The 25,118-nt window shown below is 36.1% G+C and overlaps 3 protein-coding genes and 1 pseudogene across 3 annotated transcripts; 3 read left to right on the top strand and 1 right to left on the bottom strand.

The window, feature by feature from the left end:
* The first annotated feature begins 1,002 nt into the window (after nt 1–1,002).
* ifit14 (interferon-induced protein with tetratricopeptide repeats 14) lies at nt 1,003–2,341 on the top strand. Its single transcript, XM_073827607.1, has one exon. The coding sequence runs from the start codon at nt 1,024–1,026 to the stop codon at nt 2,293–2,295; it is 1,272 nt and encodes a 423-aa protein (XP_073683708.1). The 5' UTR covers nt 1,003–1,023; the 3' UTR covers nt 2,296–2,341.
* A 1,743-nt stretch (nt 2,342–4,084) lies between these two features.
* Nucleotides 4,085–6,708, top strand: LOC141295344 (interferon-induced protein with tetratricopeptide repeats 2-like; annotated as a pseudogene).
* Nucleotides 6,709–11,460: 4,752 nt separating this feature from the next.
* Nucleotides 11,461–14,206, top strand: LOC141296358 (interferon-induced protein with tetratricopeptide repeats 2-like). Its single transcript, XM_073827606.1, has one exon. It carries the CDS (start codon nt 11,482–11,484, stop codon nt 12,682–12,684), a length of 1,203 nt encoding a protein of 400 aa, XP_073683707.1. The 5' UTR covers nt 11,461–11,481; the 3' UTR covers nt 12,685–14,206.
* Nucleotides 14,207–14,749: 543 nt separating this feature from the next.
* slc16a12a (solute carrier family 16 member 12a) lies at nt 14,750–24,708 on the bottom strand. The gene is made up of 8 exons (XM_073827220.1): nt 24,605–24,708; nt 23,858–23,960; nt 23,017–23,335; nt 22,516–22,619; nt 20,468–20,611; nt 19,376–20,291; nt 17,440–17,699; nt 14,750–16,494 (listed from the first exon to the last, which is right to left on the bottom strand). The coding sequence occupies exons 3-8, from the start codon at nt 23,274–23,276 to the stop codon at nt 16,358–16,360; spliced, it is 1,821 nt and encodes a 606-aa protein (XP_073683321.1). The 5' UTR covers nt 23,277–23,335; nt 23,858–23,960; nt 24,605–24,708; the 3' UTR covers nt 14,750–16,357.
* Between the last annotated feature and the right edge of the window lie 410 nt (nt 24,709–25,118).

Raw genomic sequence — 25,118 nt, 5'->3', positions numbered from 1 at the left:
TGTTTCAATTAATTGTAGCCCTGTCTGCTGAGGACATTTGCTGTACAAAACAAAATTATTTTGTAACACATATGGTCAAGACCTTATTTGTGGCAAAGCTACAATGGCTCAAACTCAACCAAATTGCTTCAAATTCTCCTAATTAGTGAAGCATATAGTGCGAAATTATTTTACAATTGTAGTGTTATTTCAGCATTCTGATAAGCTAATGTATATCTCATTATATGTAGATCTCATTAACCTTCTGTGCTATAATTAAAACAAAATACAATTTATTTATTCATTTATACACCCCATTGAAGGCCTGTGTGCCGTAAAGCATTGGCAAAATAAATACGTTTTTTTAATTCCATTCTCTGAATAGTTTGATTTCTCCACTACACAAGTGTTGCTGGTTTCCATGCACCTTGTTGATTGTGTGAAGCTGCACCAGATTAACTATACAACAGGCCTATAATGATAACAATGCATGTCATAAATAGCTTTATCCTTACTCATACAGTATATATTGCATGTAATTATCCTGAAATGGCCCGTGGATTTGTGCTTGTTTATTTGCATGAAAATAAAACCTTGCCAAGAACAGAAACTTATATGAGAAGGATTGTGACCCCATGTGTTGAATGACCTTGTTTTATCTCCATTATAAATACATAAGAGAGCTCATACTCCGTGACACTTCACTACTGCTGAAGAAACACATTGAACAAGCCAGATCATTGCTGCTCATCGAGATGGAGTGAGTGTTCTTATATATTCATTTATGAAATCATTGTCATAATATGGATATTTTAAGAAGCAATGATATCATACGAAATATATTGTGTTCTGTCATTTAAATATTTGTTTATGCTGTGGTTTTTACACATAATACTGTTGTTGTTGTTTTTTTTTTGTGCAACATTCAAATCTCTTCAGATTTTCTGATTTCTCATTGTCCTCTGAGCTAAATGTTATGTGTCAGGAGTGAGACTATTTTATTTTCTCTATAACCCCAGTTCCTCACTGAAAAGCAACCTTGAGATGCTGGAGTGCCACTTTACCTGGGATCTGGGAAAATCTCGAAATGAGCTCCAGGGGATGAGGAGGAACATGCAAGATGTAGACCAGGAAAGATGCACTTGGCTGCTTCACTATTACAACCTGCTGGGCTACATCCAGCAGACTCTTGGCTTAAACACAGAAGCGCTGAAGTATCTGCAGAAAGCAGAAAGTGTGATGCAGGAGCAGGAAACAGAAGAAGCTGGAGTCCGGCTGCAGGTCAACAAAGCTAACCTGGCTTGGGTCTACTTCCATTTGGGAGAGATGGATAAGAGCAAAGAATACCTAGAAGAGGTGAAAAGGCTTCAGCAAATGCATCCTGCTCCGCCTGGATGTGATTTACATCCTGAAGTCAGTGGAGAAAAGGGCTGGACATTGGTGAAGTTCAATAAGTCCAAGAAGCACCAGGCGATTGATTACTTTAAGATGGCTTTAAAAGCAGAACCAGAAAGGAAGAAATGGCAAAAAGGTCTTGCTGTTGCCATGAGCAGGGCATATATAAAGTCTGAATTCACTCCGGAGCTGGAGGCTGAAAAACTACAGCAGGTGAAAACGGCAGCAGAGATGGACCCAAATGATTTGTTCCTTCAATCCCTCTATATACTAAAAAAGTTTGAGGTGCAGGGAGAAAAAAATGATAAGGAGGCACAACAGTTTGTGGAGAGATCCATTAATACAGGAAAATTGGAGGGTTTAGATTATATTCTTTTATATTTTAAGAACATTTCCATTGATAGAGCGATTCAAGAGGGAGAAAGGGTTCGGGAAAAGTTCCCCACATCCACTAAAGTTTTAAGAATCGTGTCAAATTTATACAAAGGGAAAGTTTTCACTATGAAGGAAAACAGCCGGGAAAGGCAGAACTTGATTGAAACATGCATCAAGCTGTTTGAGAAGGTTGTCAAAGAATACCCAGACTGTGTCAGAGGATGGTTAGCCCTCGCAACAATGCACCGTTATGTAGACAACAATAAGAGAGCAAATGAGATTTACCAGCAGCTCCTGTCAAACGAAGATGATCTCCCTCCTCATACTCAACAGTTTCTGTACTATAGTTATGCGTGCCATCTACATCAGACTCAACAGTCAAGAGACAAATCAATCGACTTTCACATGAAAGCAGCAAAAATCCAAAACAAATCAGAAGACAAACAAAAAAGCATAATGATTCTTGAAAAAACTGTAAAGTATGGCATAAACCATCGCTGTGAGGAAATTTTACAATTTCTAAAGAGAGTTCTCAAAGACGAGTAAATATGCAACATGAATGAATAAGTGTGAAGGTGCAGTCACATTAACAGTAAATTTAATAGGCAAAATATACTAAAAACTAACAGCTGAATATTTATTGTAAACTAACATTAACAATGATTAATAAAAACATGTATCGCTTATTGTTACCAAAGTATTCCAACTTTTTTAATATTCTCACGGTCACCTGCTGGAGAGCCTGGTTGTCCACATCATTCCCCATAATCCTGTTTTGTTTATTGTGTTATTGTGACCTTTGCCTATGTTTTTGACCTTTGTGGATTACCCATTCAATAAATACTGGGTTTGGATCCTCAACCTTTGTGTTTCTGTTACAGTTGGTCTTGCCCACATCATAATATCAATATCACTTTGGATTATAGAGTACAAAGAACAGTGAATTAAAGACATGTTGTGCTGTAAAACCTGCACCTTAAGAGTTTATGCTTGAGAAAGAAGGCAGGCTTTAAACTTTATCAGTGTCACTTGGTAAACTGCACTGTATTGAGGTAACAAACCTTAAGGCAGAGTCGACATTTTCAAGATTAGAATCCTGAGCTAAAGTGTTTGATGACTTGTTGACAGGTAGATAAGCAGGTGGTTTTATTAGCTTGATCATTATAAATAGAGCTTGATCTATCTGTGACTTAGCATTTCCACAGGCTTACTGGAAATACGTGCCTCTACAAAAATTTCTGCAACACCGTAATTACGTACTTTACTGCGCTTTTTGCTCCAGTTTCAAAGTGAAATGTCCAGAGAGTGGAGCTAAAACATACGTTCAATACGTGCCCTTGGCGCGTTTTTATTATGTTGGTATAGGCACATACATTGCTGCGTTTTTATTACATTGTTTGAGATACGTATTGCAGCTGTTCAGAATTCAAATATCCGGGGCATGTCGCTGAAGGTTAATTCTGTATAGTGTTGTAAATTTTCCCTATACCAAACGCAACCCTAAACCTAACCAATAGTGTCAACAAATTCATAAATGAATAAAAAATGTATTTGGTGATGCCGACGTGCTATTTTAACTTCTTCATGCAGATTTGAGCTGTTTTGTCGAACCGAACTTCATTACAGAATTACATTACTTGAATACAGAGAGATCAAGCAGCAAAATCAGCTGGATACAACAAAATAAATCTGAGTTTGACTTTGTAAATAGTGGCTCATATTGAGAGTTAAGCCGAGATTAAATGTTTGGTAACTTTTAAATCATTTGTTTATCTTAGTTAATGTTAATGTCAACATTTCTTAATGCAATATTGAAATCAAATATGTTAACATTATTTAATAGAACTAAGCTAAAAATGATCAGCTGTAACAGCTAAGATTAATAAATACAGTAACACATACATTGCTAACTGTTATTAAATTATAGATAATTTATTTTGTACTATAAAATGGTAAATATGCAAATCGCTTCAACCTTTTGAACAGTCAGTCAGAAATAGGTGGTCTTGCCTATAACATTGTTAATATCACTTTGGACCACAGACAGAGTACAAAGAACAGTGAATTACGGGTATGCTGTGCAGTAAAACCTGTGTCTTCAGAGTTTGTGTTTGAGAAAGAAGCTCTAAACTTTATAACTGTCAGTAGGTAAACTGCTCTTTATTTAAGAACCTAAGACAGAGCAGACATTTCCATAAGAAGAATCCTGGACTGACGTGTTTAACGCCTTTATGAACTCGATCATTAAATACAGCATGAGTGACTCAGTGACCCACATAAAGAAGACAGCACTGCTAGAAGAAACACCTCTCAAACCAGACAACTGACCATTATCATGGAGTAAGTCATTTACAATTCAAATATGCAAAAATGCAATCTGATGTGGGAATTTAAACAGATTTTTAGACTGTACATTGGATTGTTTAAATCTTTTGTCGTTTAATGAAAATGTTGATTGCCTGTTCAATGCCTGACAGATATTATATATTTGTATGTCAACAAAAACAAAGCATCATTTTTTCTAAATATTTCTGTATCTCCAGCCTAAAACAACACCTTCAGAAGCTGGAGTGCCACTTTACTTGGGATCTGGGGCAATATCAAAATGAGCTCCAGGGGTTGAGGAGGAACATACAAGACATCTTAGAGCAGGGATGCAACAGGCTGGTTCACCATTACAACCTGCTGGGCTACATCCAACAGACTCTTGGCTTCAACACAGAGGCACTGAAGTACCTGCACAAAGCAGAAAGTGTGATACCAGAGCAGGAAACAGAAGAAGCTGGAGTCTGGCTGCAGGTCAACAAAGCTAACCTGGCTTGGGTCTACTTCCTTAAGGGAGAGACAGATAAGAGCAAAGGATACCTTGAAGAGGTAAAGAGGCTTCAGCAAATGCATCCTGCTCCACCTGGATGCACTTTACATCCTGAAGTCAGTGGAGAAAAGGGTTGGACGCTGCTGAAGTTCAACAAGTCCAAGAAGCACCAGGCGGTTGATTATTTTAAGATGGCTTTAACAGCAGAACCAAGGAAAGGAAGGAATGGCACAAAGGTCTTGCCATAGCCATGAGCGAAGCATATTCAAATCAAAATTGCCCTTCAGAGCATACGTATGAAATTCTAAAGCAGCTGAAAACTGCACATGAGAAGGAACCAAACTGTTTGCTTCTTCATGTGCTTTATTTAGAAAAACAGTCTAAGGTGCAATCAGAAGAAATTGAGAGCAAGATGCAAGGTTTACTCAAGAAAACTCTTGAAACAGGAGACCTGGAGTGTTTGGGTACTATTCTCAGGTATTATAGAAAAATTTCTGTAGATAAAGCTATCCAAGAAGCAGAGAGAGCTAGAGAAAGGTTGCCCACCTCAAATAGAGTGTTGAAATATCTGGCAAGTTGCAACAAATGGAAAGTTTATAACATGACGGAAGACACCGTGGAAAAGAGGACATTAGCTAGAAAATCCACTGAGCTCTTTGAGGAGGTTGTCAGACATTATCCTGACTCACTCAGAGAAAAGGTAGCCCTTGCATCAATGCACCATTATGCACACAACAGTGAGAAAGCAGATGAGATTTACCAGCAGCTCGTGTCAAAGAAAGATGATCTCCCTCCCCACAGCCAACAGTATATTTACTATCGTTATGCCTTCCATCTATATAACTGTAGACGGTTGAAAGATTCAATCAACTGTCACATGAAAGCAGCAGAAATCCCAGATGATACAGATGACAGACAGAAGAGCATAAAGATTCTTCAAAAAATTGGGATGAATGACAAAAACCCTCGCTGTGTGGAAATACGGAATTTTCTGAAGAGAATTAATATTTCCTTTTAAAATGAGCTTTGATACAACAACTCTCAAAAATCACTAAGGATGACATTCTTTGTGTTTCTCTATGCAGAAAAGTATAATTTGTAACAATATGTATTTATTATTTCTATCTTTTGTCCACTGTGGAGATCTGTACCTATTTAATGGCATTGTGTGAGAGACTAAAGCCACTGTGGCCATTTGCAAAATATTTGCAGGTGAATAGGGTAAACAAACTAACTAATAGTTATCACCTTACTTACCCAGTTGATTAATTACATTGATAATTGCAAACATTTTTTGTATTACAAGTTTTCTAAAATGTTAGGTTTACATATGCAAATGAGGCACTATTTAATGAAATATGTGCTAATTTGCATACATTTCTAGCACAAAAATCTAAACACTGGATGAAGTCAGTTTCAAACTTCTTGTTTAATTTTTTGGACATATTAGAGTCAAATGTTTTTACACAGGGGATTTTGGGTATCTCATTTTGCCACTTCATAATTCAGAAAAAAACTTAGAACAGACAGAAAACAATGTATTTTTTTTACAATTTTTGGGGGAATAAAATGTTGTATAAAATCAACATTTTATTTTATGTAAAGTTTGGTGTGTGTAAGTGCTACCGAAGTGGAGATTTATGGCTCAGTGTTGGAGAAAAAACAAATTTTGTGAAAAATGGCCTTTAAAAATATGAATTGTAATTGAAATCTATTGACACAAATAGATAAAGTGCTATAAAAGAAACATTTAACAGTGTCTTTTGGGTGTTTTCTTTCCAGTAATCTGAAAAAACACTTTATGAAACACCAAAAAGCCCAAAATCTCAAACAGACAGGTGCATGAAAAAACTGTGTTTTTGCCCACAGTGTCTCCCCTTAAAAGAATTTCAGCGACAAATGATCACAGAGTGTCCCCACTTCACTTTTTTTCACCCATGGTGAAAAAATTTAACCCAGGACAAAAAAAAGGAAATAGTTTCTCTATATAACTAATTGCCAGAATGACTATCATCTCCACAAGTGGACACGTCTCGAGTCTCTATTCAAGGACATAAACTGCAGTAGTTTTCTATCACGTAATAAAAATCACTATTTGAATGAAAAGACAAAGTTATATAATAAATCTTGATCACTTATAATGACTTGAGCTCCTGTTTCTGTTCATTTGGGAAATGGTGAACTGATTTTGAATACACAGTGAATCTGAAATTGCCTGATGAAGATATATATAGCAGCAAAAACAGCTATCAAAAATCTAGAAGCTTTCGGTCTATAACTAATGAATTTACTTCAACATCATTTAAAGCTTCATAATTTCAAAGCTTCAAATAACATACTACATATATACAGGGGCTCGTTCTTCGTACGTTGCTTAAAACATCCGAGATCAAATGAGACATCCAAGATGATATCATCGGGCTAATCATGATCCGGCTAACTGGGTTCTTCGAACACACCTGTTGTTTATGATTAGTATCGCTGGATTGAGTTATCTGAGATAATTGCGCGTTCATGCGTTGGTTTAAAAGGGGACATGTATCGATAGTAGAAACAATGATTAGCAACGCTGTTATTGGCTGTTCAGCATGGCCAAAGAACGTGCCCAGTTTTTCTCCCAAGCAGAACAAGAGCTTTTATTGGAAGGTTATGCCGAATTTGAGTCTTTAATTAAAATGACAGGAAACATCTCAAAGCATGCAAAAGCCAGGAGAGACGGCTGGCAAAAAGAAGCAGACAAATTAAATGCGTTAGTGCTGCCCATGTTACATGTTTTTTCCTTGATATGTTATTTTATTTATATTTTTATTTTTATATACACTACCGTTGAAAAGTGTGGGGTCAGTAAGACTTGTAATAGTCTTTAAAGAAGTCTCTTATGCTCATCAAGGCTGCATTTATTTGATTAAAAATACAGAAAAAAACAGTAATATTGCAAAATGTTTTTACAATATAAAATAATGGTTTTTATTTAAACATACTTTAAAATAGAATTTATTCCTGTGATGAAAAGCTGAATTTTTATCAGCTGTTACTCCAGTCTTAAGTGTCACATGATGCTTCAGAAATCATTCTAATATGCTGATTTATTATTAGAATGATCAGTGCTGGATAATATCAACAGTTGTGCTGCCAAATATTTTTTGGAACCTATTATTTGTTCCCCAGGATTCTTTCATGAATAACAAGTTTAAAAAGTAGTGTTTATTCAAAATATATATATTTTTAATAACAATGTAAATTATTTATAATTAACTTTGAATAAATTTTTAATTATTAACTCAATACATCCTTGGTGAATAAAAGTATTAATTACTTAAAAAAAAAAAAAATGTACTGACCCCAAACTTTTGAACGGTATATATATACACCTCTAGAACGTTCGTCAGCCAATCAGATTCAAGCATTCAACGGCCCTGTAGTATAAATATATATATACAGTTGCAATCAAAATTATTCAACCCCCTTGACCTGCAAGACATTTTGCTACAGAGAACAACATATTGTGAAACAAAGGCATCAGTAAACTATTAAAGAAAGTTTATTAAGACACATTTGAGTAATTCTGAGAACTTAAGTTGATGAATAATAATAAAAAAAAATCGAATTGGCTCTAAACATTCATGTTCAAAATTATTCCTCCCCTGAAAAAGCTTTCAGATCACTGATAATCTTTGGTTTTTACTTTGCCACTGCTTGCTTCAAATTCAACCATGTATTTTCAATGAGAATTACATCTGGAAACTGAACAGGCCACTTATTAAAAAAACATTCTATGACTGATCCCTGAACCAAGCGTAAGTAGATTTGAATGTATACTTTGGGATGTTTGTCCTGCAGGAAAGTCCATTGATTATTAGCTTCAGACATTGCACAAAAGGCATCACAATGTTTGCCAAAATGGTCTGATACTTTAATAAATCAATGATATCTTTTGTATGGTCATGTTTTCCACTTCCTGCTACAGTAGAACAACCCCATAACAGGACTGGCACACCTCCATGTTTGATGATGGAGGTGGTGTTCTTCTGCTTATAAGCTTTGTCTTTTTTGCACCAGACATACCTCTGATCCATACATCCAAAAAAGTTCCAGTTTGGTCACATCAATCCATAAAACATTCTTCCAGAACTCCACAGGTCTTTAACTAAATGAATTTTAGCATGTTCAAGTCAGTTTTTTGTTCTTCTTGGTCAAGAATGGTATTCAGCAAGATCCCTCAACATGAAGACCATACTTGTCTAGTGTCCTTCTTATACACAGCATTGAAATATTTTGCCTCCTTTCGTCTGGTCATCTTGCAAGTCTTTGGCTGTACATTGCAAGTTTTTCTCAGTTGATTTGATCAAACATTTTATGATATTGTGCTTTTTTGTTCAACAGACTCAAAGGTTTTCTGGTTCAACACACTTTAATCTAAGGAATACGACTGCCAGCTGTGTCTCTAGGCACTTGTAATGTCTTAGAAATATTCATGTAGTTTTAAGATAACAAACTATTTCTTCTCTATTGATTTAGTGTGAGCTCTCTGTTGACTTTACCATATTTGCTACTCACCTTCAGCACTTGTATGGGCTAAAGGTATACTATGTGTAACACCCCAAGCGAATTCCATTTTTAATAAGTTTGTAAAGGCTTAATTATGTTTTAAGACAATTTTGTTCCTGACCATAAAAATAACTGTCTTAAAACAGCAATGTTGAATAGGGGTTGAATAATTCTGACATAGCTGTGTTATTAAAAAATCCTATAACTCAAAAACATTACATTATATATTGACATTATCACTTTTAATATTCCAGAAAACTGTTGTAGATGCAATTTAGTCCTGAATCTTCAGAAAGAGCAAAAATCATTTGTAAAGTACTGCAGTCTCTGGGGGGTTAAATAATTTTGATTGTAAATGTATATATAGGCTATATATATAATGTGTGTGTAGCTGTGGTCATCATTCGTGTGTGAATCGTCGTAATTATTTTCTACACTTTTTTTTGCAAAATACTTTTCTTTTCCCACGTGAGTCAGTCCGTGTCAGTCGTGCTCTTTAACCAATCAGATGTGACCTCGCCATTTCAACCAATCATAACCCGCTAGGAGCGCAGCCTAAATCCTGTTTACAAATTTATATATTTCTAAATATTCTGATGTCGATGAGTCTTGCTCGTTTTGTGGCTTTGTTGAGGAAACAGCTGCCCATTTGTTTTTTGATTGTGGTGTTACCAACAAATTATGGGTTGACTTAAGCACATATATTTTTAGTCTTACAAATGTAACCCATACTTTTGACCTCAAAGATGTTATTTTTTATTATGAAAATCCAAAACAATTATCTGTTGAATATGTTGTTAACTTTCTTATACTGAATGCAAAATTTTTCATTCATAAGCAAAAATGGCTCAAATCTCTTCTTTCTTTTCCCCTTTTTCTTGCTGATCTTGATTCTGTTGTTTCTTCTCTCAGACTTATAAATAACAAAAAGAGTGCCAAATTTTTGTTGCATTATGACAATTTTTCTAAAAGGATGTAACTTATGTTTATACTTTTCTTTTCTGTATGGATTACACAATAATTTGATGTAAGCAAATCCAGAATATTAGTATTATATATATATTTTTTTTTCTTTCTTTCTTTCTTATGACTATGTCTTAGGAATGTATCAGTCTGTAACTTCCCTGTTCTTGTATGTGTTGTACAAATTTTTGTAATAAAAAAAAAAAAAAAAAAAAATCCTGTTTACATGAAATAAACCTGCTCCCGAGCAGGTTTAAGCTTGCGCACCTGTTGCTATGACAGCAAGTCCAGATGAGCTTCGAAGAACTGAACGATCCAAGATCACGCGGAATCGTCAAGAATTTTTTTTTAAAGGTGATTATCAATAAAATAATTTAAAATATTACATATCGCTCAGCTCTAAGTCCAAGACCTCACCCATACCTTGCGGGCTTTTCCACTTTTTTTTGCAATGCAAATAAGCACAAGCTGTCTGTTGATGTCTATGTTTGTTGTGGTACAATATCTAGACATGTAACACCACAGGTTTGGTAGGAGATTAGCCAGGACACCATCTGCCATCTCATCAGGAGCATGCCATTGCTAAAATAAAAATAAATGCCTAAATCAAACATTAAATCTCAACAGACAAAATATTAAAGTTAAAAATCTTTAGTGATATACATTGCGTAATTCTTTGAGAACAAAATAATGTGAGAAAGGTTAGTGGAAACCAAAATCATCGACCCTTTGAGGGCTGGATTAAAAAAAAGCACCAAGCCCCCCCCCCCCTTTTAAGGAGTCCAATTACTCTTTTACAAAGTCTTTATTTTGTTTTGGGGGTGCACTAGATCATGCTCTCATGCTTGGTGGTCCGAAAGAGTGCCTATTGGTGAGATTGGTAAACAACACAAAATTTAATCTGACTGTAATTTTATTTTCAGTTTCATTTTAGTAAAAAAAAATAAACTCAGTGAAACCACACTTCCTTTCACGTGCAGACCGGTGTGCAACCAAAATTACCCTATAGCACCATCTAGCGTTGTTTTATGCTTTCAAATCCTAGCACGTTTTATGCTTTCAAATCCTAGCACATAATTAAATCAACTGTAAAAACACAACTGTGAGTGATCAAACATTTAGGTGGGATCATTGTAATAATAAGAAAAATGCTAAAATATGACCTCCCAGCACCTCCCCTAGAATATTTTTCTTTAGTTTTATAATTTTGAAAAACTGAGGTTCCCTGTTCCCGGTCTGTTCTCTGACATCATCTGAAAATAAGAAAACTTTCCCTGGTAGCACTGACCTGGAATCATTCTCTTACTTTCAGTTCTCATCTAAAAGGCACCCTTAAGCAGCTGGAATGCCACTTCACCTGGGATCTGGGGTGCAATAAAAATGAGCTCCAAGATTTACAGAGGAACATGCAAGATGTGGATCAGGAAAGATGCACTTGGCTGGTTCAGTATAACAACCTACTGGGCTACATCCAACAGACTCTTGGCTCCAACACAGAGGCGCTGATGTCCCTGCACAAAGCAGAAAGTTTGATGCAGGAGCATGAAACAGAAGAAGCTGGAGTCCGGCTGCAGGTCAACAAAGCTAACCTGGCTTGGGTCTACTTCCTTATGGGAGAGATGGACAAGAGCAAAGAATACCTAGAAGAGGTGGAGAGGCTTCAGCGAATGCATCCTGCTCCACCTGAATGTGCTTTACATCCTGAAGTCAGTGGAGAAAAGGGCTGGACGCTGCTGAAGTTCAACAAGTCCAAAAAGGAGCAGGCGATTAAATGCTTCGAGATGGCTTTAAAAGCAGAACCAGAAAGGAAGGAATGGCACAAAGGTCTTGCCACAGCCAGGAGCAAATATGTAAATAATAAATGCCCTTCAGAACTTAAGACAGAGATTCTAAAGCAGGTGAAAATTGCACATGAGAACGAACCAAACAATTTGTTCCTTCATGCTCTTTATTTACTAAAACAGTCTGAAGTGCAACCAGAAGACACTGAAAGAGAGATGCAAGGTTTACTAGTAAGAACTCTTCATAGTGGAGACCTGGAGGGTTTCAGTAAAATTCTTCAGTATTTTGGAAACATTTCTAAAGATACAGCTATTATAAAAGCAAGCAGGGTTCGAGAAAAGTTCCCCGAATCAAGCTTAGCATTGAAACACCTGGCAAATTGCTACAAATGGAAGGTTCACGCGGTAAAGGAAGATCACCAAGAAAGGGAGCTCTTCGCTAGGTCATCCATTGCGCTCTTTGAGAGGGTTGTCAGAGATTATCCTGACTCAATCAGAGAAAAGGTAGCCCTGGCATCAATGCACTATTATGCGGACAACACTAAGAGAGCAGATGAGATTTACCAGCAGCTCCTGTCAGAGAAAGATCTTTCTCCCTACAGACAACAGTATATTTACTATAATTACGCCTGGCATCTATATACTTTAGGACAAGCTAATAAAGCAATACACTTTCACATGAAAGTAGCAGAAATACAGAATGATTCATATGAAAAAGAGAAGAGCAGATGGATTCTTAAGACAACAGTGAAGAAAGGCAGAGACCCTCGGTGTGAGGAAATTCAGCATTTTCTGGAGCGAATTAATATTTCTGTTACAGATAAATAATAAGCAAAATCACAGTGCAATGCATATGACCAATTTAGCCTGATACACAAACCATAATGGAGAAATGGTGTTCAGTCAGGAAATTAGAATATATGAATATGTTGTATTTATAACAACAGTTGTACTATTACTATGCACTATGTACTCAACTATATAGTGTATGTGGTTTAAAAGTTTTTTTTTTCACATTTAGCATTGAAGTATGATCTTCATCCGCATCATTGGGGTATTTAAAGCACTTTTTCTTGTTGATTTTTTTTAGTTTTTACACTACTCACTATTTATACTACAGAATGGCTTAAAATGGTGCATTAGTAGGCAAATATGGACACAAGATCTATGTATTAAATATTCGCTTTCTTTCTTTTTGTACCTTAGAGCAGTCATTCCCAAAGGCGGGAGTGGGTCGCGGGAGATTTTGGGAGATTTTGTATGGGTCGCCAAGTCGAGCACTATTTTTCAGTGCGCTATATACTCTTGATTAAAATTTATGTGTAGTTCACCTATTAGCCGCACGAGGGAGCTCGTCGTTTTCTTCTTCTACTTTCTTTTTTGTTGTTGTTTTTTAGCTGCGCTCTGCATCGCCTGTCTGCAGTGCGTATGCGTTGCGTATTTTTTTCCGCACCCATGTTACGGATTGGAGCGTTCACACTGCACGCGGTTGCTGTCCGGCAGTGCGTCCCAGAAGCAGTGCGTTTGCAGCAGAGAAGTGATCGTTTCGGCAGAGTCTATTTTTTGCTGTGCTGCATGCGCTGAATTAAAGTGACAGCGCATTGTTCGCTGTAAAAATGAACATGGATTGACACGAAAATGTCCCATAAATGCATATAAATGAAGTCCACTGTTTCACAGTCAACACGTGGCTTTTTGGCTAGGTTTAAAATAAGGAAAAGTGCAGTTTTAAAGAAAAAGGGAACATAATACGTGCACTTGTCCAGGTAGAAAAGTTCTTTAAAGGATTGTTTTTAATAAAGATTTAATGCGAAAGAAAAGCATGAGAGCCGACTGTTTCTGTCTGTGGTAAGTTTTAATTAAAATATTTTTTGATAGCCCAATTTCAACTAGAAAAGGAAGCTATAGCCTCCCTATGTTGTGTTAAAATGTGTTGCAACTTGCTTGAGCAACTTAATATACAAATCTAGAAGTCAAGTGCATTGAATAATATGTTGTTTTTTATTGAGTTTAAACGTGTATGTCTGTTATTGTATTAGTGAACTGTGATAAAAGAGGATCACAATGCTAAAAAAGCACTTTTGGATTTGAAATCAAAATAACGGATATTGTGTTTGTGTTAAACAGCATTTTCTGCAAATCTGCATTTTACTTAAATAAAAAAAAAAGTACTTTGTCAAATATCTGTATCTCTTTTAAATAGTTAAGTGGAAGCATGACCTTAAAAATGGTCATACATTTTTTGTTAATGCATAAATTCTCTTCGTGATATATGAACTATATGGGCCTAATGTTTATTGGGTCACAAGGATTTGTGACCCTGGACCACAAAACCAGTCATAAGGTTAAATTTGACAAAACTGAGATTTATACATCATATGAAAGTTCAATAAATAAGCTTTCTATTGATGTATGGTTTGTTAGAATAGGACAATATTTGGCCAAGATACATCTATTTGAAATCAGAAATCTGAAGATGCAAAAAAATCAAAAAGACTGAGAAAATCACCTTTAAAGTTGTCCAAATTAGGTTCTTAACAATGCATATTACAAATTAAAAATTACATTTTGATATGTTTACAGAAGGAATTTTACAAAAAAATCTTCATGGAACATGATCTTTACTTAATTTCTTAATGATTTTTGGCATAAAAGAAAAATCAAAAATTTTGACCCATTCAATGTATTTTTGGCTATTGCTACAAATATACCCCAGCGACTTAAGACTGGTTTTGTGGTCCAGGGTCACATTTAGCGACTTTAAAATGTGGGTCCCCAGAAAAAAAGTTTGGGAAACACTGCCTTAGAGTGCCACCCCAGTAGAAAGTTTGGACCTTATTTTCTGAGGGTGACTCATTCTAGATGGTCAACAGTATAGAAGTACTCAATAATATTATAAGGAAAAAACACTTTTAATTGCTTTCCTTTGAGACCTTCATGAGACCTATAAGGGTGCAAATAAACGCTTAACAAATTAAGTGATTTCCAAACATTATGATTTCCATCACATTTTCCTAAGCGAACATTGTATCTTGCCAATGGAATGAATGACGATACATTGTGACTTGAACTGAAAATTATCTATTGTAACAGAGTTTCTGGAAAAAACAAGGTCACATACAAATAAATGTGCATTGTTCACAAAGAGTCATAAATGTTTATCAAGAGATTGCTGTAGTGTAATTTGTTCCTCTTCTTGTTGAACACCTATACTTCTTTTCGAAGGCACAATACTGTCCATGACCTTTTTTTATGAAATACAGTTTATCTGATATGGCTTACAAATAGCATTTCATATTATTATTCTTTCCCTGGCAATGGTTCAGCCATGTTTTCCATCCATAACGTCAATAATGTCTTTTCACCAAGGCTCTAATGGCTCACACAGAATATCCAAGTCTAAAGAAAGCTTTGTTGATTGATGCATAATTAGAAAGAAAAAAACGTTGCATTTTGCATTTAAAAATGTAGAATTTAAAACATTTAACATAAAAAAATGTGGAAAAAAGCTGATTCCATTTGAGCCATTAGCTATCACATTGATTGCAGCACTAAAATGAGTAACACATTTGAATGTTATTAGGACAGTGATGTTGACAGTGATATATGTAGTTGTATACACTTCTTTTCAAAAGTTTGAGGCCAGTAAGCACACTAAACTCATCAAAAGTGACAGTAAAGTCATTGTATAAAGTTTAATTTCTATTTTTGTTTTCAACACTGATAAAAAGAAACGTTTCTTAAGCACCAAATCAGCATATTAGAATGAGTTCTGAAGGATCACGTGACACTGAAGACTGGAGTAATGCCGAAAATTCAGTTTTGCCATAACAGGAATAAATTACATTTTAAAAACTATTTTAAATTCAAATAACACTTGAATATTTGTAATAATATTACTGTTTTACTGTATTTTGATCAAATAAATGCACCCTTACAGAGCATAACTTTGAAAAACATTTAAATCGTACAGACCCCAAACCTCTGAACAACAGTGTACATTATAAAAACACTGTGAATGCTGTAAATGAAGCAGTCAGAAAAGCACATCAGTTCATTTCTCTGACCAGCCAATCAGATATTAGCTGAGAGAGACGCACATTACAATAACAAACAAATATCAAATACAAAAGAAGTTTCCTTTGTAGCAAACACATTAAAATATTTGGAGCATTTGACTGAGGACTCACTAGCACTTTAAATTCATGAAATTTTAAATTTTACCTTTAAATCACCAAATGCTTTAATCAGCTGTAACATAAATTCTGTATTTCGGCAGTAGGGCAGTGTGTTCTTTTGGATAGTTCTGTGTCCAGTAATACGATAAAAGAGCTTGTATTTGTGGCAGTCCTTCTGACTGAAGAGAGCTTCAGATCAAGGACACTTGGAAACTCTTATTATAAGCCTTTTTAACTCTGAAGGAGCACTTTCATGTTTCTTGACAGCAATGTTAATGTGCTTTTCTACTGCTCTACAACTCTCCTGTGTACCTGGTTGTGAGTCAGTTTAAGCAAGAGCTCCCTCTAGTGCAGCGGATGATAACTCTCACAGCAGCCAGAATCACAGCACTGCAGATCAGAGCGACTCCACTGAGGAAGAATGTAGCCGTGTAGGAGCCTGTCTGATCCACTAGCCAACCTGAGAGAGAGACATTTCATAAAACACTTATTTAGGAAAGAATTTCTTCATTTAGTTTAAAGGATTAATTCACTTCCAGAACAAACATTTACAGATAATTTACTCACCCCCTTGTCATTCAAGATGTTCATGTCTTTCTATCTTCAGTCGCACAGAAATTATGTTTTTTGATGAAAACATTTAAGAAATTTTCTCCATATAGACTTCAACGGTGCCTGCGAGTTTGAACTTCCAAAGTGCAGTTTCAATGCAACTTCAAAGGGCTCTAAACGATCCCAGGCAAGTAGGGTCTTATTTAGCAAAACGATCCGTAATTTTCTTAAATACATTAATATTTATACTTTTTTTAACCACAAATGCTTGTCTTATCTAGCTCTGCAATCCGCATACATACCCTGTGCTCTCCGGTTCAAGACAGTTAGGGTATGTCGAAAAAAACTCCCATCTAATTTTCTCCTCCAACTTCAAAATCATGCAAAGAAGATAATTTTGAAGTTGGAAGAGAAAATGAGATGGGATTTTATCAACATACCCTAACTGTCTTGAACTGGAGTGCACAGAGTACGCATGCGCATCACAGAGCTAGACAAGATGAGAATTTGTCATTAAAAAGTGTATAAATATTAATTTATTTAAGAAAATGGCAGATCGTTTTGCTAGATTCGATCCTTATTCCTCGGCTGAGATCATTTAGAGCCCTTTGAAGCTGCATTTAAACTGCATTTTGGAAGTTCAAACTTGTGGGCACCATAGACGTCCACTATATGGAGAACATTCCTGAAATGTTTTCCTCAAAAAAAACAATTTCTTTATGACTGAAGAAAGAAAGAAAGACATGAACATCTTGGATGACAAGGGGCTGAGTAAATTACCTGTAAATTTTCGTTCTGGAACTAATCCTTTAAATATCATGTCGTTAAATCGGGAGTGGAAATTTGCTCTGACCTCCAATAGGTGGGCTGATGAGGTAGGGGATGGCGTGAAGAAAGTAAACAACTCCCAGAGCTGAGGTCAAGTGGGTGGAGCTGACAGTGTCAGAGGTCACGACAGGAATAAGTGCCACGTAGGCTCCATCAAAGTAGCCGTAGATGAGAGAAAAAGGGACGAGCAGGGAAAAACCATTCAGCAGAGGGAGGAAGAGGCAACTCAGGCCTTCTGACCCCACCGCCAGCATGTAACTCACCACCCTATATGGCCTCAAACACCTGAACACAAATACACACAGATACAGAATAAAGCAGTGTTAGGGATAGCTCACACAAAAATAAAAAATCGTCAATAATTACTTACCCTCTTGTCGTTCCAAACCAGTAAGACCTTTGTTCATCTTCAGAACACAAATTAAGATATTTTTGTTCAAATCCGAGAGCTTTCTGACCCTGCATAGATAACAATGCAACTACCACAATCAAGGCCCAGAGAGGTAGAGAGGATATTGTTAAAATAGTCCATGTAACATCAGTGGTTCAACCTTAGGGTGTACTCACACTAGGCGTTTTGAACCGTACCTGAGCATGTTTGACCCCAAAAGCCTGGTTCGTTTGACTAGTGCGTCTGTGCTCCGTGCCGTGCTTTTTTTATTGTGCGCTACTGTCATCATTAGGCCTCGGTTAAGGGCGACCGTGCCTAGTGTGAATACACCCTTAATTTAATACTTGTTGTGCACAAAGAAAACAAAGTTTTGTTGCTGTCTACACAGGGTCAGAAAGCTCTATTGTTGAATAACGATTAGACCACTGATGTCACATAAACTATTTTGTCAATTTTCTTGGTACCTTTTAGGACATTGAACGTGGAAGGACCTTTGCTCTCTATGGATGGTCAGAAATCTCTCAGATTTTATTAAAAATATCTTAATTTGTGGTCCGAAGATAAACAGTTTAAAAACAAATATTGAAAGTTCTTACAGGTTTGGAACGACATGAGGGTGAGTAATTAATGACAGAATTTTCATTTTTGGGTAAGCTGTCTCTTTAAGTCGTGGCATATTGGAAACTGTTTTCAGGTCCAAGTCTCTGCTTTTAAGAGAGAATATTATCTCAACAGCCATTCATTAGCACTATACATTAATAGCACACCTTTTTACTCAAGTGTTTAAAACACTAAAGTTTCACGCTGTCCCAGACACCAATATTTTAATGATTCAGAAAGATGAATTAATGTGTGGCCAGATAAGATTTCAGCATGGAGATAACAGTTAGCACTGCTTGTTATTTGCTTTTGGTATCTGATCGAGCATTTGGACCTAGAAAAGATGATGCATGACATCAGGGTTGATTCCCAATCGTACTGAATGTTTAGACTTAGTCTACATTGGAAGACTTTACAATACCATATTTTTGTATGCCTACCTCCACAGGATTTATGAAGTTAACATACGTCTAGTGTAGATGTAGCTCCTAAAGTTACAGTTCTCCAAAAAATTACAATTCTGTAATTAATTACTCACCCTTATGTAGTCCCAAACCCGTAAGGTCTTCGTTCATCTTCAGAACACAAATTAAGATATTGATGAAAACCGAGAGAAAATGCAACCAGCCTTACTTATTCGAACCAAAATATACATGCATTGTGGTACATATGGTACTGAATGGTAAAGAAGAAACTGTTGAAGAGAAGAGATTGTTGAATAAAGCTACTTTTGTTTTCTTTGTGCACAAAAAGTATTCTTGTAACTTCATAACATTACAGTTGAAACACTGATGTCACATGGACTACTTCATCGATGTCCTCGGATTTTATCAAAAATCTTAATTTGAGTTCCGAAGATGAACAAAGGTCCTACGGGTTTGGAACAACATGATAGTGAGTAATTAATTACATCTCTTTAAATCTCTGTAATATTGCAATTTATAAGAAAATAAGAAAAAAAATAACTTACTTTCTATCCGCAATCCATCCAAAAGTGATAGTACCGACAATCCCTGACACTCCTAGTATGGACATGAGTAATGCTGCCTGTTGAGGGCTGACGCCTGCACTTAGGGAATATGGCACAAGATACACAAATGGCACACTGCAGCCATATGCAAGAAACAGGAAGGACACCAACAGCAACAAGAAGTCTGGTATCAACAGGAAGGAGTATTCTCTCAATACTGTTTTCCTGATGATAGTCCATACATTGTCCTGGGATTCTTTCAGTAATTTTGTGTTTGCCACTTTTGACTGTGCCAAAATATTGTGGTTAGTGTTTGCTTCAGATTTTGATTCTGGGATAGCTGTGTTCTCCTGGTTGGTGAGCAAACAGTCTGTATTTGGTACTAAGACAAAGATGTCTGTCTGTGAGCACTTTGGCTTTGATTCTTTGTCCCATTCATCGGTGCTTCTGTTCATAGTCTTTGAGTCTTCTGAGAGATCCTGTCTAAGGTTTATTTCCACATCGGAGTGTGTTTGCTTTACATCAGAGGACTCGCCTGTTTCCATATGTTTTACCCGCACTGATCTCTCTTCCTGTGCACTCACTTCTATATTTTGCACTCCATCAGCAAGTTTCACATTTAGAAAATCAATCTTTTTGCCACCCTCCAAGTCCATCTCTTTCTGCCTGCCTCTTTGGCCTTCCAAAGGCCTCATAAGGGCTCCACAGACACATAGATGGGACACCAAACCCCCCAGAATGAGCAGTGCGCCCCTCCAGGAGAAGAACTCAATGAGGAGTTGGACAGTGGGTGCTAGTATGAAGGTTCCAATGCCGCTGCCTGACATGGCGATCCCGTAAGCCAATGCTTTTCTCTCGCTGAAGTAAGAACCCACCATGGCAATTGCAGGAGTGTAGCTGAGAGCAAACCCCACACCTGTGTAAAAAACACTAGGGTTAGTATTCAAGACTATGGATATGCCTGCCTAGTTTGTTGAAAACTGATATAATGGTTGCAGGGCAATGTGACTACATTAGCTTTCCTAAACTATGATCATCAGTGCAGTTGAAATGGAAGGTGTGTATGCTAGTGTGTTCAAATCTGTATCAAACCTGTAAGAACACCAAGTGTGAGATATAGGAACTCCACGCTGGTGGCCAGAGAGCTGAGCAGCAGACCAGTAGAGGAAAGAAGCCCACCAATCATGATAGCTATACGAGAAGAGAGGCGGTTCCCAATATAACTACCCAATGGAGCTATAGAGAGAGAAAGAGTAAAAGAATGAGAGGAAGTGGTGGATAGCATGATAGTGGAAATTCTTTTTGTTTACTTATTGGTTTCAGTGTTATTAAATTACTATTAACAATTAAATATCGAATATTAACTGATAAATTTATACACTACCAGTCAAAAGTTTTTGAACAGTAAGATTTTTAATGTTTATTAAAGTCTGAAGTCTCTTCTTGTCAGGAATATGTCTGTGTTTTGTCCTGTTCTGTCATGTTTTCCAAGTGTTTCCCCCCCCCCCCATGTTTCTAGTTCATTTGGTTTAGTCCTTGTTCTCCCCCTTTTGGTTTAGTCCTTTTGGTTTAGTCTTGCCCATATTTGTATTTCCCCCTCGTCATCTCGTTATCTTGTTTGTGACCACGCCCATGTTTCTGTGTATAAAGTCTGTGTCTGCTCACTCCTCAGTGTCCGTCGATGTAATGTTACATGTTCTTGTTTCTTGCTCCCGGGTTTTTGTTTGTTTGTATCATTTTCAGTGTTTCATTTAATAAACTTTATATTCATTTACTCCGGTTCTCCTCCTCCACTCCTCAACCAGCCTGACTGTGACACTTCGGCTTACCAAGCCTGCATCTATTTGAATATATTATAAATGTAAATTATTCCTGTGATTTCAGTTTAGCATCATTAATTCAGAAATCATTGTAATATTCTGATTTGCTGCTCAAAAAACATTTATTATGTTGGAAACAGCTGAGTAGAATTTTTGGAGTAGAACATTTATCTGAAATATAAATCTTTTGTAATATTATAAATGTCTTTTGATCAATTTAAAGCAGCCTTGCTAAATAAAAGTAGTCATTTCTATAATTTATTTTCCAAAAAAAAAAAAAGACTTTTGAATAGTGTATACTGCTACCAAAGTTTTTTCAGATAAATGCTAATCTTTGGATTTTTCTATTTATCAAAGAACCCTGGAAAAAAATACTCAACTGTTTTAAATGTTGATAATAATATAAATGTTTCTTAAACAGCTCAGCATATTGGAATGATTTCTGAAGGATCATGTGACACTAAAGACTGTAATGTAATGATGCTGAAAATGTACCTTTGATCATGTAAATAAATTACATTTCAAAATGTATTCAAATAGAAGTTATTTTAAAGAGTAAAAATATTTCACAATTTTACTGTCTTTGCCGTACTTTAGATAAAATATATGAAGGCTTGGTGAGCAGAAGAGACTTCTTTAAAAAACATTATAAATCTTTTGCCTGGTAGTGTATACCGATAAATAAAAGAATATAATTTATGACACTGCTCTCTAAAACAAAAAGTCAACCTAAAAAATGTGCTTCATGTCATAACATGATAACAACTAAATTATTTTATTCAAGTCAACATTATTTAACATCTCAATGTCAACCTACATGTATTAAATTACACTGGAAAAGCTAGTGTTAGATCAGATGGAAATAGCTCCTTAAGGTGACCAATTTTTACTGTTAGAATAAACCCTGCATATGTTTTTAGTAACCTCTACAGTGCTTAATAAAAACATAAAAGTGTATGTTTGTCAATATGATTAATAAACATGGTGTATGTAATTTCAAATGTTTGTCAAATACTGTAATATATGATATCTAACTGCTTGAACTAAGTAAAGACAAGGAACAAATACGATAACATTTTACCAAGGCCTTCACATAAATATGAAAATGTGTTTCTGTGAATATTCTTTCTCATCAGCAGCCAGATAAGATCTGGTTTCGAGTGGACTATGCACTGTAAACCTGTCAACAGAGACTTTTTTTGAAAACAAAGTTCTCCTAAAATCAATATAGTTTTATACAGCTTCAGCTGTCACCTCTGAGCTCTGAGTTTTTGCATAGAGAGAACTTTGGGAATTTTTTTAGGTTGGCAGGAGTCTTACCACATAACATTGTGGTGCAGTCCAGCAGAGAGTGTATCCATGCAGTTGCAGAGTAATCTCTAGAAAAGTATGACTGGAATTCCACAAAAAAGATGGAAACACACCTGCAACCAGCATGAGAAAGTGCAGATTGGAGAAAGCAATATGATAAAGGTTTTCTGGTGCTTAGTTCAACATTCATTTAATTCCTTTTAAGCACAACATTTTTATCAATATCCAAAACTGGGTATTTTTTCTGGAGAAGTTATTCTGCTTATTTAATGATTTAATATTGGAAGACATGAGTAATTCAGTTTTGGCTATTGGCACAGAATTTAAAAACATGAGAACATCAGAATCTTGGTTGAGTTTTGAGGCCTGCAGGCTTTAGTTTATTCTAGTCTCATGTCAAACTGACCAAAACAGAAGAAACATAAGGCTACCACCTTAACCCTGGTAAGTTAATAAGTGAATATATATATACATTTTTTAAAAATTATTCTGATGGAGTCATGAACTAACCTAGTGACTGCACGTGTGCAAACGGTGGTGAGGAAACATCCGGCTACGATCGCCCAGCCCCATCCGCCATCCGGAGCGGCCGCTGAATGTGTTTTTTTTTCACTCATCTCTAGATTTCTGCTGGACAAGATGCTTTCTCTTTTCATCCTCTCCCTTACTCCCTCACTCCTTTCAGCCTCTTGTTTCCTCGGTCCAGTTTCAGCTGGTTTTGCTCTCTCTGGCTCTGTTTGGTACGTATTTACTTGCTGTTTTTCTCTCATTACTTCTGTTGCTTCTTGCTGTCATCTATAAGGAGCTTCTGAATGCCATCAAGCTAAATCTGCAGCAGAAACATAGATTTTTAAACATTAGACTTCTTCTCAAAACTTATGTGCAGTCTTCATCAGTGTGTGTGAAAAAACTCCATTGTTGTTGTGACACTGTGGTGCCTTGGATTAAATAACAAAATGTATCACATATGTCTCTTAGATAAATGGAGTAGTTCAGCCAGAAAATTAACATTCTTGTCATCATTTGCTCACCCTCATGAATGTGTAAAAACACAAAACTGAAGAATTGACCACTTTATGGTTAGTGAGAAAGAGCAAAATAAAGAAATTAAAGTAAATTTGTTCCACATATACACTCCATGATACAGACAGTGACCAAGTAACTACACACACACTAATCTGATCCAAAAAGAAGCAAGGAACACAGCGTGTCTTCATTAATGCCAAAAGAGAGGGCCAAGAACTACTTTATAGGACAAAAGCAGTTACTTTATTGCAAAAATAAGCAGTTATGAAACAAAGCTTCATTCAGTCAACCAACTCTGTGGTGGGCTTAATTGGTATAGACTCACCTGAATCTATGTCCGGTAAACCTGACCACAGTCAGAACTGATGTGATGACTTTCAGTCTTCAAATTAAAGACTGAACAGGCCACTTCACTGAAGGCACATCCTCTAATAATGAAACATGAGAAACAGACATAAATAAAAACATAACACAAGCATTTGAGTCAGTAAGATCTTTTAAATGTACTTTTTAAGTAATTAATGCTTTTATTCAGCATTAAATTGATCAAAAGTGACATTACAATCTTACAAAAGACTTATAGTTCAAATAAATGCAGTTCTTTTTAACTTTCTACTCATCAGAAAATCCTGAAAAAACAAACGTATAACAGTTTCCACAAAACTAGTTAGCAGCATAACTGTTTTCAACAGTGATAACATGAAAAAATGTTAATATATTAATAACTAAAGGAATGTAAAATGCATATCCTGTAAGTGATAAACACTTACAGAGTCAAAAACAGACATAGAGAATCGAATAGTTGTAACCAGCTATATAGTTGAATAATCATTGAATAGGTTTAACCTGGACAGGTCAGAAGAGTGAATGTAATCATCATTTTGGATCAATAAATGTATGTACAAGTATTAAATGTTCTATGTTTAAAACATTAGCTCGATAAACAGTTATAAATTAGCAGATGAAACGAGTCATAATAGTTGTGTACAATCACTTGGGGAGTTTTTCTGAACAAAAACACAAAAAAATACATGACTAAGCGTTTGAAGAGGTCAAAGAGAAACGAACTTACTCTGAAACACACTTCCTTGTGTACAGAATCTAGAGCAGACGAGGAACAAAAACAAGCACTGCTCTCCTCCAAAGTGTGGTACACATTGGCGCACATGGCTCTGCATCACTGGGCGGCGTGCGCGCTTGGACAGACCAACAGGGCGGAAACAACAGCCAACCAACGCGAGGTGGAAGTAGAGGAGTCCTCTTGCTTGCTTTCATGTCAGCGGTCTGAAACTACCGTTAACTGCAGTCCTGGGTCGAATATTTGCCATGTTTTCTCTCTCACCCCACCCTGTGTGCATATTATACAATGACTTTAAGGGGGGTCGACTGTTTTAAAGGAATTTCAATAGGACGTTTTTAGGACACACAATCAGTCTCAAGCCGCCCAAGCTCTCCTTTGGTCAAATTCTCCTTAGTTAGCTTTCAACTTTAAAACTATTTTATAACAACACTAGCTCTTTATATATTTAAAATCCAAATCTGTAATAAAGTTCAATATAATACTTTTTTTTAGTTTTGTCCAGTGA

This window comes from Garra rufa, chromosome 21 (assembly GCF_049309525.1).
Source record: "Garra rufa chromosome 21, GarRuf1.0, whole genome shotgun sequence".
NCBI lineage: Eukaryota > Metazoa > Chordata > Actinopteri > Cypriniformes > Cyprinidae > Garra > Garra rufa.
Note: the sequence above shows the minus strand (reverse complement) of the source record. Positions and strands in the feature narration are given on the sequence as shown.